This window comes from Lissotriton helveticus, chromosome 1_1 (assembly GCF_964261635.1).
Source record: "Lissotriton helveticus chromosome 1_1, aLisHel1.1, whole genome shotgun sequence".
Classification (NCBI taxonomy): domain Eukaryota; kingdom Metazoa; phylum Chordata; class Amphibia; order Caudata; family Salamandridae; genus Lissotriton; species Lissotriton helveticus.
The window spans coordinates 607,032,085-607,052,319 of record NC_136057.1 but is presented as its reverse complement, the minus strand read 5'-3'; the positions used below and the strand labels follow the sequence as shown (position 1 = coordinate 607,052,319).

General features: G+C 47.3%; 1 protein-coding gene across 1 annotated transcript in view; it reads left to right on the top strand.

Annotated features, from left to right (window-relative positions):
• The window catches only part of INTS13 (integrator complex subunit 13), a 402,986-nt gene that overhangs the window by 321,555 nt on the left and 61,196 nt on the right, over positions 1 to 20,235 (top strand). Inside the window, exon 15 of the mRNA XM_078674120.1 lies at positions 481 to 620. Coding sequence (XP_078530246.1) covers positions 481 to 620 — 140 coding nt within the window. The remainder of the gene's footprint in view (positions 1 to 480; positions 621 to 20,235) is intronic.

The following is a 20,235-nucleotide window of genomic DNA, read 5'->3' as shown; positions in this document are numbered from 1 at the left end:
TTGATGAAACAAGCCTTACAATGCCCAAAAGATGTAAATTAAAGGGCGGTGCTTAACCATTTTTTAAAGGTTGGGAATGTTCTCAGCATTTGATTCTATGAGAATCTGGAAGCACTGGTTGAGTTAGCTCTTATTTTCCAGCTTGTTGAGATCTCATTGCTCTGCGCTATTTTGTTATTATTTACAGATGTTGACAGTGTATTAAACAGGCTTTTGTCCTAATTATCTACACACAGTATACATTTGCTGCATGTATTTTGCAGGTGCTCTGTTAATCACGCTTTACATTTACGTGCCTAGAAATGCATGATGAACAAAACATTTGGCTTGTGTACATTTCTCATCCAGTTTTTAAAACTAGATCTTAACCGGTGTCTTTGACTACTATGGTTTCAGCGGGAACAACCAGACATATACTATTCTGCTATATTTTGACCACATCTGTACATATTTTGTGAACCAATATTGTATTTTTTTAAGGTTAAAAGTATCTTTGGAACGCGAAAAAGAAGAATTAGCAGAAGCAGAGATAATTAAAGATTCCCCAGATTCCCCGGAGCCGCCCAACAAAAAGCCTCTCATTACTATGGAAGATTCATCCCAAGTGGAAAAAGCTAAAGGTAAATTAAATGATTGTCAAACACTAAATTGAAAACATGGAAGGAATGTAAACTTCAAAAGACATGTATCCAATGCCTTGTGTGATCCTCGTTGCAGAAGGGATTTGAATCCATAACCGAATGGCCACGAACATTTCTATTTTACAGCTCTTGGTTGCTGATATATTTCGTGGACTAATCACACCATAACTCTTGTAGGAGCAGTTTTCCACTACCAGTAACTCCAGTTTTATAATGCACACAGAATCCTTTGTGAACCCAAAAAATAATACATATAAAAGTATGTAGTCTTCACGTAACAGGTAGAAACCAGCAGCGGCATGACTAACATGAAAGTGGTATAGCTTCCCCAAGGGAGTTGTGAAAAAACTCAACATAGACATTAGTCTGCAATCAAGTCTAGTTTAAGGCTGGTTTAATCTCCGCAATATCAGTGCCTTTATGTCCTGTTATTTTGCTGTTTAAGAATGCTCAGACATATAATCGGGTTGCAAGACTGTTGTCAGTCAAGAATCCTGAGCACTGCTTTAGTGAACATGCCACAGGATAAATAACCTCATTGTGCCAATTTGCTAAAAGTAATCTACTGTGCCAAAACTGAGTGGGAAGCCAATTCCAGATAGAAGAGGAATTGACAAAGTGATCTTTTCCAGTTCAACTCTGAAAGAGGGGGAGGGGTCTTGAGAAGGTACTTAGGAGACAGCAAAGCCAAGAAGGAATATAGGAAAGATATGTGTCTTAAAAACCTGAAAACTGAATCCATTGCGCAAATGGTGATCTATACATATTACTTTGTAAGAGAGTTGGGCATTTGCAGGGAGCCAGTTTAGTGAGCATAAAAAAGAATAGCATGGTTGAACCTAAAAACTTCAGTCGCAAGACAATCTACAACATTTTGAAATGTCTATAAGCAACAAAGTAGCATAGAATAGAATAATTTTATTGTTTGATTACTTAAAACCATTACATTAAAAACAAGATGCAAAAGTTACAAAAGTTAAAAGAAGAAAATCATCATATTAAAAGAATGTCTGTGTGATTAAGATCTGAATACTTGGGGGCTGAGCGGAGTAATGTCCATAGCCTTTCTGCCCAACATGCGTTATCTAAGTCTCTGGTCATTTATCCCGAGATGGCCATCAGCTTCATACGGGTCTGTTGGATAAATTTGCCAAACGTGGCCAACTGTTTTACTGTATTCAGTGTGTATAATTGATGAACTGCCTCCTTTGCAGTGCACGTCCCAAGTTGTAAAATGATGGGCCTAAGATAGAGGCTGCGAGCTACGCGCAGGGCCGGGCAGCAAAATAGGAGGTGGGCCAAAGACTTGCGTTTGTACTCACAGAGCCTGCATTCCTTGATCTCTGATCCTATCGACTTGGTGGTAAATAATTCTTTGAGTGGCAGAGGATGTAGTCTGTATGTTAAGATCCTATGTAATGCTGTGCGGCCCACTGCCTGCGTGAGGTGGTGTTTAGAGTTGTACGCTGTCTGTGGGAGACTTTGGGACTCGTGGAGGCCTCTTTTTGCCAATAATTCCAAGTCCGAGGCGCAAGAGCAAATGCGGACTTGTTTTTTGATTGTGCTTTTGATGCCAGAGTAGTTAATTAGCTCAGGGTCCCAGTTTTCTATGGCTAAGTTGAGGAGATCAGTGGCCACGGCAAGGGTCGCTGACCAAGCGTTCCCAGGTTCCAGAAAGATGTTTTTTAGAACTGCCTTCATTGTTTTCTCTTGTGCCGCTGTAGTAAGGTAAAAGTATTTGCTCAAGGCAGCCATCTCTTCCAGCTTTTGTTGGTTCAAAGTAAATTCTAGTCGCACAAGAGTGTTTCTGGTGCACGCGGGTAAGTGGAATAATCTCTTATATGCGCTACAATTGATTTTTTCCAGGTCCTTGGTTAATTCTCCAGAAAACGCTTGTTGGGCGTAGTTAAGGGCTGGCATTAGTTTTGCCCTTAGAACTCTTTGGATGGCCATCGTTGTGGGGCTGTGTAGGGTGGCTTGTAGTTTGCAGAGGGCGTAGATGATGGCTTTCCCTTTGCTTTGAATTTTCCTTATATGGGCTCCAGGGCGCCCCGATTCATGGAACCAGACGTCCAAGTAATTGTATTGCTGCGTGCATTCCAGAGTCAGGTGACCAAGGCTCCATTTTGCTAGGTTTTTTTATGATAGTGCCCAAAGATTACAATTTTTGATTTAGATGGATTGGCCACCAACCGATTTTTATCATTATAGATTGCCAGGGCCGACAATGCCTTTTGTAGGCCTATTTTGGTGTGATCCAAGAGTACCAAGTCGTCGGCATATTGCATGAACTGTATTTTAGTGCCCCCGATCCTTGGTGTGGCTAGAGCTGTTCCGATGACGGCTTGGTCCTTGCTTTAGGCCACGGTCCGTTTCGATTTTCTCTGAAGCGGAGTCGCTCGAAAGTTTGATTCTAACCCATGTTCTTTGGTACAGAGACTGGATTGCTTTCAGCAGGGCTGGGTTGATGTTCCAAAGTGCCAGCTTCTTCCAAAGAATTGCACGGTCTACCTCGTCAAACGCTGCGGAGTAATCTATGAAGCAAGAGAAGAGAGGAAGGCTTTTGCGCGACAGTGCATGGTGGACTAGGTATGAAAGAGCTGTTATGTTATCCACGGTTGATGCCCCGGGTCTGAACCCTGTTTGGTAGAGGGGCAGAAGACCTTCTGTACTTGCCGAACTTGCTAGTTCCGCCAGAATGGTACTCGCATAGGCCTTACCCTCAATATCCAACAGGGCGATCATACGGTAGTTGATCGGGTCGGATTTCGGCCCTTTCTTGTGTATTGGGTGCAGGAGCAACCCTCTCCAAGAGTCTGGGACGTCCCCCAGGAACCAACATTCTGTGTACAGTTAGGTCAGATTCTCAGACCCGAATTCTATGTTCTGTAGTAGGGGATCTCTGTGTATAGTCATAATCTAGTGAATAGTCCCGCCCATGTACGCGGACCCCGGAGCAATCAAAAATAATCTCTTAAGTTGTCCAAACATGCAGAACTGCACAGACACTTAAGAGAGAATTAAAAGACAGATAATGCAGCCTATATCCACAGGCTACACTGTCCAGTACTTCGACTAGAAATTCCACCAAAAGTCCACAAACAGCACAGCCTGTCCAGGGTTTTCTTACAGAGAAAACCTTGCCTGTAACAGCAAAACCCTCTGGAATGATAGAGAGGAAGAAGTGGACAGACAAGCCCCATAGGCTGCCATTAAGTGGCTCAAAACAGGATACTGTGCCTTTAAGAGAACTTCCCAGAAGCCTCACAGTATCCCAGAATGCACTGCAGGTCCCTTCCACCTTCAGTTCTTTTTTCCGGCTCCTGCTAGCAGGACCCTGGAGCATTAGCTCTTCTTTTTTGAGCTTTTTCTATATTATTTTTGTGATAAATTTGGATTTTTACAGCTTCACTCGACGTCTTTGGCCTTTATCTACCTTCTGCTGGTTTTTTTTGGCAGAATTTCTGCAGTATTCTTGTCTTATACTACTTCTAGTCTGACAAGAGCTTTGTCTGCAGCTGTACTAAAGGCCAAAGCTGAAGCTCACAGGTTTGTATTCTGTGTTTGCCTGTGTCTTTTGACACCTGTCTTCTCTGTGACTCCTTTTCTGGGAAGCTTTGGCTCCCAGGTTTAGAACAGAGGAGTTTGAAGGCATCTTCAGCCTCTGGGTAAGGAGAGGGTGGGTCCTCTACCGAGTCCCATGCTGTAACCTCTCTCCCCGGTAAAGGCACGTCTGAGCTATGACGCGGTTCCGGTCGGCTTCGAGGACGTGGAGCGTCATGGAGATGCCTCGGCATCGTGGAGATGCCTCGATGCCTCGACGTCGATGGAGTGCCTCGACGTCGATGGAGTGCCTCGACGTCGATGGAGTGCCCCGACGTCGATGGAGTGCCTCGACGTCGATGGAGTGCCTCGACGTCGATGGAGTGCCTCGACGTCGATGGAGTGCCTCGACGTCGATGGAGTGCCTCGACGTCGATGGAGTGCCTCGACGTCGATGGAGTGCCTCGACGTCGATGGAGTGCCTCGACGTCGATGGAGTGCCTCGACGTCGATGGAGTGCCTCGACGTCGATGGAGTACCTCGACGTCGATGGGGCAGTGATGCTCGACGTCGATGGGGCAGTGATGCTCGACGTCGATGGGGCAGTGATGCTCGACGTCGATGGGGCAGTGATGCTCGACGTCGATGGGGCAGTGATGCTCGACGTCATGGAGCAGTGATGCTCGACGTCATGGAGCAGTGATGCTCGACGTCATGGAGCAGTGATGCTCGACGTCATGGAGCAGTGATGCTCGACGTCATGGAGCAGTGATGCTCGACGTCATGGGACAGTGATGCCCCTTTTGGGGCGTTGGTCGCTTGGACTCCGCTATCTTCCGTTGGGTCCAGTCGTCACGGTTGTGGATGTCTCGGCGTCTCGGTGTTTGACACCGTGGTGACATTTTGACGTCGGAGTGTTGGTTATCGTAGTGGCAGTCACTGTCTTAGTGATGGTGACGTCGTAGTGAAGTCGACGTAATGGGTTACAGCTGCGGAACACTTACCGGTGCTTGCGGCCTGGGTCTTGTTCCAGGCCTCGCTCCGTGTTGAGCCCCTCTTCGTAGGAGGGGACTTTGTGTTCCCGGCACCGTCCGCTCACGCCGCCGAGCAGTTGATCGGCGTCGAGGAACCCTTCTGATGGGGAGTCTGTGGCTACTCACCACGTGTAAGCGTGGGACGTTGGTCCTTTTTTGCTTTGAGTATTCGCATGCCTACTCATCGGCTAGGCAGGGGCCTTTGGCCCCTCAGTCTGCGAATCCCCGTGCCTTGATGCCGGGGATGCGTCTTCCTCGAGTACGGGGAGTCCCGACTCTTAACTGGTTGTCGGTACTTAGCTTTGGTCCGCTACCACCTGCCAGGAGGTTCTGGCTTCGAATGTACTTCTGACTTGGTCGCAGGGGTGGCGGCACGTAGACGTCATGCGGTGGCCCGCTGTTGCTGGGCGGTTGTGGTAGGATCCCTGTGTGGGGGTGTTTTCTTCACCGATTTATGGTTCCCCTGCCAAGAGACAGAAGGGAAACCTTACAAGAGACCTGATGGTTTCAGTTCTAAGCATCGGTGTCGGAGCGGAGTTTTCTCTCCTGCCGACCCCCAAGTATTGTGGGTTTGTCCTACGTTGCCATACTTGTTTTCGTCAGACGTCTCTGCAGCCTGCGGCTCAGCAGGGTGCTGCTACTCTCCCGTTCTTTGGGCAACCCTTGGGCTGCCATGGGGGTAGTGAGTGGCCCGCAAAGTCTGACTCGAGACTTTTGGAAGGCTGTAGGTTTGGGGCGTGGAGACCGGCTTGAGGCCTCCTTCCCTTTCTAGCGACGTTTTTCCTCCCAGGGTTTGTCTGTGGTCCCGGGCCGCCTTTAATACTTCACAAGTATATTGTGCGCATACGCGGGAGAGCTTGATGCTCCTCGGCGAACAAAGGCCGGCCGGGTCTAAGTCAGTCTTCGGTTCATCAGCCCTTCTCCAGGTATTCCTCCGGTCAGCTCGCAGTTTCATGCGCGGGCTACAGGCGGAGGCCGATATCCTGTTCAGGAAAAGGGCGATAGGAGACGTTCCTCTGTCTCAAGGGGAAGAGGTCTGTACTCCAGGTTCTCTCTGGTTCGCAAGAAGGACAAGAAAGAGTTCAGGTCCATTCTGGATTTGCGACAAGCAAACAAGTGGATTCGCAGAGAGAGAGGAATTTCGCATGCTATCGTTGCATCAGGTTTTCTCCTCAGCTGCAACAGGGAGATTGGCTCTGTCATAGGTCTACAGGATGCGTACTTCCGGCGATTCCGAGTCGGCGCCAATCATTATCAGTACACAGTACTGCCAGTCGGGCTGCCCTCTGCGCCCAGAACATTCTCGAAGTGCATGACGGTGGTAGCTGCACACCTGAGGATAAACGAGGTGTTTGTCTACCTGGACCTGGACGATTGGTTGATCAAGGCCTCCTCTTTCTCGGAAGCTCTAGCACACTTCCAGAAGACATGCGTTCTTTTGAACAAGCTGGGGTTGCACTTCAACATGTCCAAGGCTGTCCCGATTTCGGTCCAGTGCATACAGTACTTGGGAGCCTCCATCGATACGCTGTCAGCAAGCATGTCTTCTTCGGAGGAGGGACGATTATCACTCCTTCGGAAGGCTTAGGCTCTTATGTCCGCTCTATCTACAACAGTGGGGACGGTGTCTTCTCTACTGGGGTCGATGGCCTCTGGTATCTTCCTCACGCCACACGCACGGCTGCACATGAGACCTTTGCGGAGTGCTTGGAGGATCAGTGGGATCAGAGGAATGGATCTTGGGACGACAGGATACGACTGTCTCTGCATGCGCTTCAGTCTCTGAAGTGGTGGTGTTCGGCGGAGAATCTCCTCAGAGGGGTTCCCTTTCACAGGGACATTCCCGCACACACTATCGTGACGGATGCGTCTCGCCACGGCTGGGGGGGCACATTCCGGAGACTTACGGATACAAGGAACGTGGTCCCCGTTGGAGTCCACGTATCACATCAATTTCCTGGAACTCAGAACTGTTCACTTGGCTATGAAGGCGTTTCTTACGTCCTTCCAGACCAACTCTCTGCTTGTACAGACGGACAATACGCCCACGATGTATTGCCTCACCAAGTAGGGGGGTTCGAGATTGCGCACTCTGTCGCAGGAGGCGCAGGCGATCTGGCGCTGGCTTCTAGCCGGGGGACTGGCGATCATGGTTCCCCTTCTGCTAGGTGTGCAGAAGGTTCGGACAGTCGCACTGAGCAGACTGATTCAGGAAGACCACTAATGGGTCATAAACGACGAAGTACTAGGAGAAGTCTTCGCATGGTGGGGGACTCCAGACGTAGATCTGTTCTCCACCGCCGAAAGCCGCAAATGCTGAGACTTCGCCTCCGGGTACTACCAGCAGGGGACGCTGGGGTATGCATTATGGATTAACTGGTCGAACAGCTTTCTGTACGTTTTTCCGCCCATTCCCCTGATTCCGGCGGTACTCATCGAACTGTCCCAGTCCAGGGCGTGGATGATCCTGATTGCCCTGGAATGGCCCAGGCAGTGGTGGTTCACGGACCTGCTTCACCGGTCTCTCCTTCCTCACATACGGCTGCCGTGCAGGCCGGATCTTCTCACGGAGTTCGGGGGGGCAGATGTTGTACCCCAACCTCTCGTGGTTGAGTTTGGCGGCATGGCTCCTGAGTAGTGCGTTATGTCCATTTGAATCTACCAGTTGTTTGTATGGACATACTGAAGGAGGCTAGGCGACCTTCCACTAGGACTTCTTATGCTTACAAGTGGAAGAGGTTTTTGCCTCTGGTGCAAGTTCAAGGACTATGGCCTACGGACGTAGAAGGAAGATGTCGTCCTTCCGTATCTTCTACACCTGGCGCAATCTGGCCTTAATGTCCGTTGCATTGAGGTTCATCTTGCTGCGCTGACGGACTACAGGACATGGCCTTCACAGACTTCCTTCTTTCAGGTCCCTGTGATCAAAGTGTTTTTTGGAAGGCTCGAAGACAGTGTTCCCTGCTGTCCGGCTTCCTTCGCCTTCATGGGAATTGAACGTGGTGCTGTCCTGATGGATGAAGGGGCTTTTTGAACCTATTCATAAGGCTTCATTGCAGCACCTGTCCTGGAAGGCGGCGTTCCTCGTGGCCATTACATCGGCCCGCAGGGTGAGGGAACTTCAGGCGTTGTGTGGCCAGGAACCTTATACTGTATTTCATGCTGCTAAGGTCGTTCTGCGTACTCACCCAGAAAGTTCTTCCGAAGGTTATATCTGACTTCCATGTTAACCAGACTATAACTTTGCCTCCGAGTTTTCAGGATCCTTCATCTCCAGCGGAACGGTCTCTGCGTTCCCTGGATGTTAGGAGGGTGTTGAAATTTTATCTGAATAAAACCAAGGATATTCGTAGGTCAGAATAATTGTTTATCAATTATGGATCAGTCAGGACCGGTCTTGCTACCTCTAAACAGTCCATCTCGAGGTGGATTGTGTCCTGTATACAATTGTGTTACCAAAAGGCTGATAAGACCTTAGGGGGTAAACCTAAGGCTCATTCCACCAGGGGCAAAGCTGCCACGACTGCTTTGCTCCGTAGTGTTCCGCTTGCAGATATCTGCAGGGCAGCCACTTGGAAGTCGGTCCATACCTTTGTTAAGCATTACTGTCTGGACACTGTTGCCAGGGCAGATGCTCGGGTTGGGCAGGCTTCGCTGCGAAATCTGTTTGCACAGTAGTGGTTATTTCTCTTTTCTCCACCGCCGCTTTGGTGTGGGGATGGGCTTGCCATTCTATTCACTAGATTATGACTATACACAGAGATCCCCTACTACAGAAGGAGTAGTTTCTGTCCTGTAACTCCAGTTCTGTAGTAGGGGTATCTCTGTTATAGTCATAAGCGCCCGCCCTCCTCCCCGGTGGAGAGAGATATTCATGTAAGAAATACTACAGGTCTGGCGTGTTACACCTTCAAAAAGAACTGAAGGTGGAAGGGACCTGCAGTGCATTCTGGGATACTGTGAGGCTTCTGGGAAGTTCTCTTAAAGGCACAGTATCCTGTTTTGAGCCACATAATGGCAGCCTATGGGGCTTGTCTGTCCACTTCTTCCTCTCTATCATTCCAGAGGGTTTTGCTGTTACAGGCAAGGTTTTCTCTGTAAGAAAACCCTGGACAGGCTGTGCTGTTTGTGGGCTTTTGGTGGAATTTCTAGTCGAAGTACTGGACAGTGTAGCCTGTGGATATAGGCTGCATTATCCGTCTTTTAATTCTCTCTTAAGTGTCTGTGCAGTTCTGCATGTTTGGACAATTTAAGAGATTATTTTTGATTGCTCCGGGGTCCGCGCACATGGGCGGGACTATTCACTAGATTATGACTATAACAGAGATACCCCTACTACAGAACTGGAGTTACAGGACAGAAACGACTCCTTCGCCTTGAACAGGGATCCAGGAAGGCTGTTGGGGCCCAGTGCCCCATTTCGTCTGATTTAAAAAAAAAAATCTTAGAAACTAAAGATTTTTCTGGCGCGAGGGCTTTATTTAAGTAAGATCTACTTCGATCGTCTTTGTATAAAGTTTTGACATGGGCAACCCAGGTATGTGCGTCGAGGGAATTCTCTCTATGGTTTTTTCCTTGAGTTAAGGTGTTTAAATAGCTCCAAAACTCTTGGGATTTGCAGGGTCTCAGCAAGTCAAAGATTTTCAGCCATTGTCCCTCGGAATATTCACGTTTCGCGGCCCACACCTTCTTTGAATGGCTTTTTGCTGCTTCTTTTAGTAGCTTTTTGTCCGATGCTGTGCCGTTTTTCCGATATGCTTTACGTTTGGCATTTAGTAGTCTGGCGCTTTCTTTGATTGCCGGAATAAATCCGATTGTATATGGGGGATGCCATCGGTTTGTGCTTGCTGTATCTCCTCGAAGCAAAGACGCTAAGTTCCAGGCAAATCTGTCCCATTCTTCTATTGTGCCCGTGTTATGGGTGCTCGATGGCCAGCCTGCCCATGTATTTATCCAATTGTTGAACTTAATCATTGGTGCCGGGCCCCATTTGATTCTTCTAGGTAGCTTGTACAATTCTTCACCATTTGGAGCCCCGATACAGTGTGTCCTGTGTCGAATTTCTGCTGTCAGGTTCAGTGTGAGAGTTAAGGCGGCGTGAACGCTTTCATTTCGCTGATGCACTGTGTAATTTGACATCAAAGTTGTAATTTCTCGCTTAATATAATATAATCAATCGTTGTTTGATTGTTATAGGTGGGGGCAACTAAAGCTCCAGGGTTGTTCTTTAAGAGGATGGAGTGGGCTGTTGCCAGATTATAGGATTTTATTAAAGCGTTCAGTGCGTTGCTGGCCCCAGGGTGATAGCTTTGTGTGGCCGTGACCCCTATGTTGTGTATATTAAGGTCGCCGAGGATAATACATTCCTTTAAAGGATGTTGTAGTAGCAAAGCTTCTAGCTGGCTTGTTATCAGGATCAAATTATCCTTAGCCCTCGGCCCATGAAGGTTATGATAAACGTTGATTAACAATATTGAAAGTGACCCGTTGGTCAAGTGGAGGCCTTTCAGAATGCCCGCCAAGAACATATTTGATAGGCTTTTTATTTCCGTGAATTCGAGGTTCAACGAGTGCTTGATGTAGATAGATATCCCACCTGAGGGTCTTCCAAATATGTTATTCTTGGTGGCTGGTTTGCTGTATTCTGCATACCCTCTTATTGATATAGGTTTTATTGCCCAAGTTTCTTGGGTGCAAATTATATCCGCCTCTTCCAAGAATGCTACTGCAGCTTGGTTTTGAACGAGCTTTATAATCCCTGCAACGTTCCAGGTCATGATGTTCAATCTGCTGGTGGTCGATGTTCAGTTTGTGTGATTGTCTTGGCCATTTATTGGCCGGTACTGGTTGCGATCCTTATTTTCGGGAATATGGATGTTAGGAGCTGGGATTTAATGCTTGCGGCAGCCAGCACCAGTCTTTGCTGGTGCTCCCCCTAATTGAGCAGAAGCGTTTGCTCTGACCCATGTTTGTTGTTATTTTAATAGGGGTTTCATTAGTGTGACCTATGTTCATGCCGCCTTTGGTACCCTGGAGGATGGACCCCGCATGTGGTGCTTGATCGAGCGGGGCGTTCACACCTGAGTTCCTCCCAATGGTCTGTTCCTGGATGTCAGCGCAATTCTTCGGGTAGCGGATTTTTAAAATTGATGGATATTTTAGTGCGGACTGAGTCTTCATTTTTATGCCCCAGCTTTCCAGTAACGTATGGTTTCTCTTCACGGCCTCTGCCATGGATAGGCTAGTAAAGGTTAGCTCTGTGGTCTCGTTTATCTCATTGAGGTCTGAAGTGAGGAAGGAAACGCTCTGAATGTCTGTTGTTTTTATCCGTTCTAGACCAGGTATATTTGCACAGAGTTTTAAAAGATTACTGCGGTTGAGAATTGCCCACTGAGACATATTCAAGGTACATAAGTATTTTCCGATCATGATGGTTTGTAAGGGTTGAATTGTGAGTGGAATATACATCCTTCAGTTTGTTGGCCTGCAAGGGGATGGAAGTTGCCTGTGCCGTGGTGACCGGGCTAACTTGTCCCTGATTTGGTAAGGCTATTGTCTGCTGTGATGTCCTCTCAGGGGGTGGTCTAGATGGCCAGCAGTTCAGGGCCCGGTTCCCAATGGGCTCGAAGTTAGGCTCGAAGTTGCCTTGAGGAGCCCTATGGGCTCGTTCTGGCATTATAAACGGAGTGATTGTTTTTTGGATGTCTTGAGGCACTTGGGTCATTCCGCTCGTTCTTATCTTCAATTGTTCACAAAGCTGATGGTTTTTTAGATGGACTTCACGGTCTCTTGGTGGGACCTGAGTTGCATCCCCGGCTTGTTGTCCTTGTGGATCCAGTGCGTGTTTTTGTGTGCACGACGTCGTGGAGGCTGGCTGGCGGACTGCCAGGTGATCCATTATGCTCAGGTTATTGTCAGGGTTGGTTGCGTTTGGGACTTCTGGGTATGCCAAATTTTTTCCTGTCATTTTAGTAGTGTTTAAGTGGCAGGTCGCGTTTTGAGTGTTGGTATGAGCGATAGTCGCTGGTTTTCAGGCAGCAACCATTGCCGGATCGAACCATTGGTGAAAGATTTGTTTTTTCTCTGCTTGTTAAGCTTTTTTAGTGATTGTTAGGCAAACCAAGGTAGGATGAGTTTGCATATGTTTATGTGTTTACGTTTTGTGAAGCGCATGGCTCTCCAGCGCTGGTGAGTACTGTGCTGAGAGGAGGGCCTCTGGTACATTAATGGGGAAACAGTCATGTCTTACGTTTCTTCCTGAAGGAAAGTTCCTTTTCCAGTGCTCTGAGACTCTGAGACTGGGTGGAAGATCGTTCCACAACTTAGGTACTACGTGTGCAAACAATCTTCCTCCCCATCTCATCCTTTTTACCCTGGTTGTACTGGGGGCATGAAGATATGAGAATCTCTTGCATAAGCAAGCCTTCATTCACCAAAGTGGTTGTGACAGAACCTGTGCCGGATGGAGTTCGGCATGGACTCCAGATTAAGGAAGCTTCTCAAAAAACATATGTGCTGTAGCCACAGGTGAATATGCTGTTCTAAGTGGCCGCATTTCAGTCCCAGATCACTCTGCAATAATCTATGATACATCTGAAATCAAGCAATTAAAACATGAAAGCTGTGTATATTTGTTAACAAGCAATTGATCGCATAGTTGGAAACAGGGTTCATATGAGACCCAAAGACCTTTGTAGGACATAAACTTATTAAAGATACAAGAACAAATATAATGTAGATCTATCCGTAGAGGAGAGGGATAAGTGGAAGTAAGAGAGACCCCTGGTGATATTTACATATAGAGCAACGGAAATGTGAAAAGTAATGACAAGATTTAGTGGTAGGATGGAGGATACTTGGAAGGTAATTTAGAATGTCAAAGGTAATCTCTTTAGAATTAAGAAAACATGAGATAATTGAAAGGGAGACATAAAATCTGAATGCGTGTTACTGTTTGTAGCTGAGGAATTGATAGGGCATGCATTTTAAGGATGTATTGAAGGTCAGAGTGACATCTTATGAACTATCTGAGAAATGCAGATGAGCTAAAGATGGTAATAAAAGACAGCACTGATCTTGCATGGAAAGGAAAAGCCGCACATGTTTGAGTGTGCAAGAGCATTTTAAATGTGTTTTTTTATTTTTGTGTTGGATACTTCTAGCCGCAGATTTTTCACTTTTTGAAGGTAACCATCTGCCAGGCTTGATCTGGAAATGTTCTTAGCAGTGCTCCGGTTTACCAGTAGATGAGGTCATACGTCTGTAAAAACTAAAAGAGGTCATGGTCACATCATGGGCCCGCTTCTGTTCCAAGTCGCAGACTGGATCTCACTCCCGGTCACGAGGACGTTCCCATGACCGATTTGCTTCATGCTCAAAGTCTAACTGCAAGTCTAATTGGATGTCCGTGCACACGGATGAGAAGACGAAGCAGGGCTCAATCCCATCCCACTATTAAAAACCTCACTAGAAGGTTCGAGAGTGGCAAGCTAAACATTGCACCCTTTCAAAGTCCCTTTGAGTCTGAACCGATTCCACAGTTGTTTCCAGCATACCCCGGGTTTTTCCGGCTTTCATTGATTCTGCAGCAGATACCTGCCTTCAAACGGGTTATGCTGAAGATTGTTGGGTCATTCCGGCTCCCTCTGGTGCGCATTCTGGCCCCATGAAGCCCTAGGGGTCTCCAGTCCCATTACTGCCGGGGGTCGGCCACGGATGCCATCTGCCGCATCTGGACCTGCTAGCTGGTCCTTATTTACTTTGTCACAGACTTTCAGGCCAGCTTCCACTGCACCAGTGCTGGCTGTGATGCTGCCGGTAGAAGACGTGGTGCCGAACTCGGACCCCGAGCCAACATTGCACAATCTAGACTGATGTTGCACTTTGAATTGACTAAAGCACAACCAGTTGTCCCACATCCTCACTTTAATTTGAGATCTCTACCTCGATGCCATCACCAGCAGGGACTGTGTTTTTAACTCTCATTCTGACCTAGTACAGGAAGCACATATGTTCCTTCGGGCACACATGATGATGGGGATGGGTTTTTCACCCTTCATTACACTGATGATGCAGTGCATGTAGACCTGCAAAATGCTAAATGCATCTCCTGGAACATACCTTGGCTCAGCACATGGACCACCAGCTGTGGAAAGTGCTTGTTTGCAGGGGTGGCTGAGAGAGCATCTAAGATACTAGAAATCACAGCTGCCGACCATTGAGATGAAAACAACATTTCTGACTGATATTGTCCAGTTAGGGCCCAGTTCATCGGATCCATCACTACAATTTATTGAAACCTTTATGGTCACATGGTGCAAACCTTGTTCATGCCTGCCAGTTAGTGGACCTGTGGCTCAGCCACGTCCACCTGCTCCTCATGCTGTGGACTTTCTTACTAAGCACACTGCATCAGAGGGCCTGATTGTGCAGCCCTTCACAAGTAAGGCCAATCAATATTTCAATTCAATTTCAAGAAGTCTTTATTCGATAATTAAATCATAAAAGACATGTAACACAATTTACAATAGCTAAAATACATGTACAATTCCTAAAATAGAATAAGGTAATATTAAAACAGTCAAATACCATATTAAATCATTTATACAAAACTTCATTGAAAATTCATTAAAAGTTACAATAGATCCTTAATCAAATAACCTTAGTAGTCCAGGCACACTAAGCGGGAACACATTTACACATAGTCAATTGCAGATCAATGGAATACGCTAGAACCTAGGCCAAGTTGATAAGTCTTGCTCTTAGGATCCAGGCCCAACCTAAGAATTTCGCTACTCCAGTTACAGTTAAGGGTGACAGGTCGGACTTTAATAACCTACTAGCATTCGCAGCTGAGCGTGTTCCCAAGTTTCTACAAACTGGGCTAAGCCACTTTGCTCGAGGGGCAGTGTACAACGGGCAGGCAAAAAGAAAATGGTTCACACTTTCATCCTGTCCTGAGCACCTAGGACAATGCCCCGGGCCTCCCTTACCCCACTGTTTAGTATACTCCCTTAAAGGCAAAGAACCGCACCTAAACTGATGATATACTTTGCGGTCCAGGGGCTTAGTTATCACATCCCAATAATTTTCAAAACTGGGGAAATCTTTCATAACGACAAATGTACCAGTAAGGTTAGTATCTGTCAGTCCAGAGTGTCTCTTGTTCACCACCCAGTCCCAATATTGCTGCTTCAGATCTTTCTTAGAGGGAAAAGTTGCTGTGTCAGGGTTTAACCAGAGTTCATCGTGGCCCATGGCACACAGGGTGGTTCTTAAGGCTTTGAACCAACCAATATTGGGGGAGCCGGGAAGATCCTTAACCTCTAATCATGCTCTTGCATAAAGCTGAAGTTCGGGCGTGGTCCAAAGTCGTCGCCAAAAAGATAATGGACGAAATCTAGCCAGGTCCTCCACAGGCTGGCACCCAAGATCGTACAAAAGTGGGATCCGTGGGGAGGACTGTGGAAGGCCAATGGCCGTCCTTAGAAATTTATTTTGGGCAACTTTCAAGGGGTGAAGGTTACTATAGCCCCAAAGCTCCGCTCCATACAAGACAGATGGTAGAACTTTCATACCATAGATTTTCATTAAAGGAGACATGGGCCTGGAAAAGGAGCTTTTATGTTCTTTGAGCAGGGCTCCTCCTATCTGCGTATGCTTTAATGCCAATAGGTTAACCTGTTGAGACCAACTAAGGGTCTCACTAAACGTAACTCCGAGATAGGTAAACAGTTTTGTCTGTTCCAAAGGTGTACCACCCATAGTGACCCTAGCTGTAATCGGGGAGTGTCCTCTTAGTACCATACATTTTGCTTTTGACACATTTACCTCAAGCTCATGCTCGCAGCAGAACAGTTCGAACCTTGACAAAGCCTGTTGGAGGCCCTGTCTGGTCTTGGATATTAAAAGGGTGTCGTCTGCGAACATGAGCAATGGGATTTTCATTCCAGCCAGGGATGGAGCATCGGTAGGATGATTTGCAAAGTATTGAATAACCCCGTTTATATATAAAGAAAACAGGGTGGGTGCTAAAACGCACCCTTGCCTGACACCTTTAGTGACTGGAAATTTATCTGTTACCTCCCCTGGTTTGCCCCAACGTACTTGGGCATATGTATGAGCATGTAGGCTGACCAGGAGGCTTATAAGAGGGGCCGGCATACCCAGCTTCGCTAAACAGTCCCACAGTTTAGCCCTTGGTACAAGGTCAAATGCAGACCTTAAGTCCACAAAGGATGCGTAAAGGTTACCTTTGCCTAGGGTGATGGTTTTCCAATAAAGGCGAATAAACCAAAGAGCCTGATCTAGGGTGCTCACATGTGACCGAAAGCCAGCCTGGAGTGGTGTAAGAATGTTAAACTCATCAATCCAGTCTTGAATCCTACCAAGAACAAGGCGGACTATGATTTTTTGTACCGCATCTATTAGGCTGATCGGCCGGTAGTTGGAAGGAACCGACCGATCGCCTTTCTTGTAGATTGGCAGGATTTCTGCCCCATACCAAGACTCGGGGACCTGAGCACCAGAGGCTAAAGCATTTGCCAATTGAACTATATAGGGGACCCAGAGGTCCTGATCCTCTTGAAATAAGTCAGCTGGGATGCAATCCGGGCCGGGTGCCTTGCCCCTTGGGATAGATTGCAGGATATGTTTAACTTCACTACTCGTAAATTTAAGAGGAGCAGTCGGAATAAGACATGATATGTCATCCTGAGTATTACTACCATTCCTAAATTGATCCTCAAAGTAGCAAACCCACTGAAGTTGACCAACCGAGGCAGGGCTTGGGCGATCTTCCTGTGATGTGCCCCATTTTAGTAAATGCCAGAACTGACACATGTTCCGGGAGCTACATGCTTCGGTTAACTGGGCCCACCGTTCCTCGTCCCAGTTGGACTTAGCTTTGTGCCTTGCATTTTTATAAGCCTTCAACAAGACCTTATTTGACTGTGTTTTTTTTGTTTTATTGAATTAAACAGATCCCCTTGGGTTCGACGGCAGTCCTCATCAAACCAGGATGTAGTTTGCTGTTTCCCTCTCCTACCCTTCTTAGAGATGGTCTTTACAAATAGCTTTTTCAGCTTTACAAATAGACTAGTGTGGATATTAGTGATTATTACATTAATATCCTCCTGTGACCCACAACTAGAAATTACTTCCAGAGAGTTTGATACCAGTGTTCTAATCTCCTTACGTGCCTCAACATTAACAGAGACTTTAGGCCACCGTACCCTTCTCATGTCGTTACTAAGTACAACTTCATCCTGAACGACATTTAGCCTACAGCTCTCAAGCCCCAGAAAAATGTGATCCCTTAGTTCCATCACCAACGGATCATGATCACTTTCTGGACGACTCGAGACCACCATATCCTCAACTGTGGCCCACATCTTTACATCAACCAAAATGTAATCTATACGGCTACTGTGTCTGCCGTTGCTAAAGGTATGTCTACCTGTCCTATCCGAACGCACTCTACCGTTTAGTGCTCGCAAGCCCTTGTCCAGGCACAACCCTTTAATGAATGTAGCAGATTGAGTCCATTTCCTAATCGGGGCTAACTCAAGCTGGGGAATCCCCCAAGTCATATCCTCGGCCTCAGTGAGTAAGCCGTCCCCTACACTCAGGGGTTCAAAACAGGAATTAAGATCCCCCATTACAACCGTGAACCCATTTACATGTGCACCTGACAAAAAGTCATCCAAGATGTGGAGGGTTGTAGCCACCCTTCCACCCCGGGTACCCCTGACATAGATATTGATCAACAGAATATCAAGGCCGTTAAGAGTTCTTATTCTAACCATCAATATGTCGGGACTATCAATTAGTACCTCCTCTACTCTTACTCCCTCATATTGACGAACCCAAATAGTCAGGCCTCCCATAGCGCGCCCTCTATGGCATTTGATTGCTGGTTTGCTAAAATTTAAGTAACCAACAAGGAATACCGATGAGAGTGCCCAGGTTTCCTGGAATGACCAAACATCACCTTGTTTTATGAAATCCACCCATTCCGTATTACACATTCGAGACTCAAGCCCAGCTATGTTCCAAGTACCAAACTTGGTACTGCTTGAAACCCCCCCAGCAGTAATACTAACCTTTACTATATCATCATCCATAGTGCCCCTAAAACTTCTATCCTTTGGGGTAACATCGTCAACTCCTATTGTTAGTTTCGGCCACTCCATAAACTACTGACTCAGATTTCCGGCCCCCATTTCGCAACCCCCCGTTATGGCCTTTCACCTTATCATCAACCTCTACAGTCGCTACATCCTGAACCACCATATCTATTTCCTGTTTCCTACCCCAAGCCCCGTCAGAGAGATCATGCTTCTCATTACCACAATGTATTAACTTCTCAATTGATGATATCCCATGATGGGGGACCATTTCTGGGGTAGAAGAAGTACCCGTACAATCTAAGTTATCCTTAGGGACTACGAGTGAAAAAACAAGTCAATCATTATAGTCCATCCCCGACAATGGTTCATACAGATTTTGCAGTGGAATATTCCAATGCTCATTGTACTGGATGGAATTAGTACGGTTACTTATCAAGGGAAAGTGACTAGAAGGATAACGACGCAAAAAAGGGGGGTAGGGAGTGTTGGTGTTATTAGTTGGATGAGAAAAAAAGGATGTATAATTTGGCACGTTCAGGAGGGGAGTATATCCACTAGAGCTGGAGTAAAGAGGAGGTCTAAGCAAGGCCTCTGGGTAAAAATAGCTCAAATTGCGAGTGGAAACACCTCCTTCCTTGTTTCCAGGGTACCAATCACTAATATGTGAGACCACTCTGTGATCTTTAAAATTAACGATGACTATGTCACCCTCTATATCTTTTGGACGGAGACCAACCCAGTGACACCTTCTTACCGAAATGATATCACCGTTTAAGTGAGCTGGGAGGGGTCTATTTGTTCTTAGCCAAAAGATAACCTTATTTTTCAAGTTTACATTTTGTTCAGGGTTTCCATTTGTGATCGGGGGAACACCAGTTAAAAGGGGGCACTCAGCAGACCTTGGGGGCACTTTCTACTTACCGGCTGACAGCGTGTGTGGTCCCCAGCCGCCGCAGGCAAACGCGGCCGCCGGGTAGAACTACACTACCCAGGATCCCCTGGGACGCCGACTTCCGTGGTCCCCGGACTTCCGCGCCTGGAGGCGCTTAAATCCCAGCTGCCCCTCCGGTGGAGCGGGGCACTCAGCAGACCTTGGGGGCACTTTCTACTTACCGGCTGACAGCGTGTGGGGTCCCCAGCCGCCGCAGGCAAACGCGGCCGCCGGGTAGAACTACACTACCCAGGATCCCCTGGGACGCCGACTTCCGTGGTCCCCGGACTTCCGCGCCTGGAGGCGCTTAAATCCCAGCTGCCCCTCCCGCGTCGCGGGAGCGCGCGGGGCCGCGCCGGGCTAAGCCCGGGCAAAGGGCGGGCCCTCTGTGGCCCTCAGAGGCCAGAGGAGGACGGGACGGGCCCCTACACTTGGTTTCACTACAGGAGGAGGTACAGTCAGATGCTAACCTTTCCCTTTCTTTTGCTTTGATTTGTACATTGTTGCCCTCGGTATCCTGTTTTCCAACCACGATGTCAATCTGGGAAGAATTGAATGCCATGTGCGGTACAAACTATGCCCAGGATTTATTAACTCCCCCCATAGTGGTCAGAGACAATGAACTAATAAATTTTACACCTCCCGCATCCCCCGAACCAACTTTCTGCAGCCCCCATTTATCCGCCCCAAACCCTGTTTCACAAACTTCGGATAAAGCGGAGACTCGATCAAATGACCCCGTATCCCCCCTTCATTTGACCCTGCTGGCTCAAATTGAACGAATGTTAAACAGTGCTCTATCACCACTGGTCGTAAAAATAAATGATCTGGGGGAGAGGCTGACCAGGATCGAAAACACTGTAATAAGGTCCCTCCCACCAAATCCCAACACCATGATATCCACATGCTCTACCCTTACTAACATCCATGAAAGGCCTATGAACAATGCTTCCAGC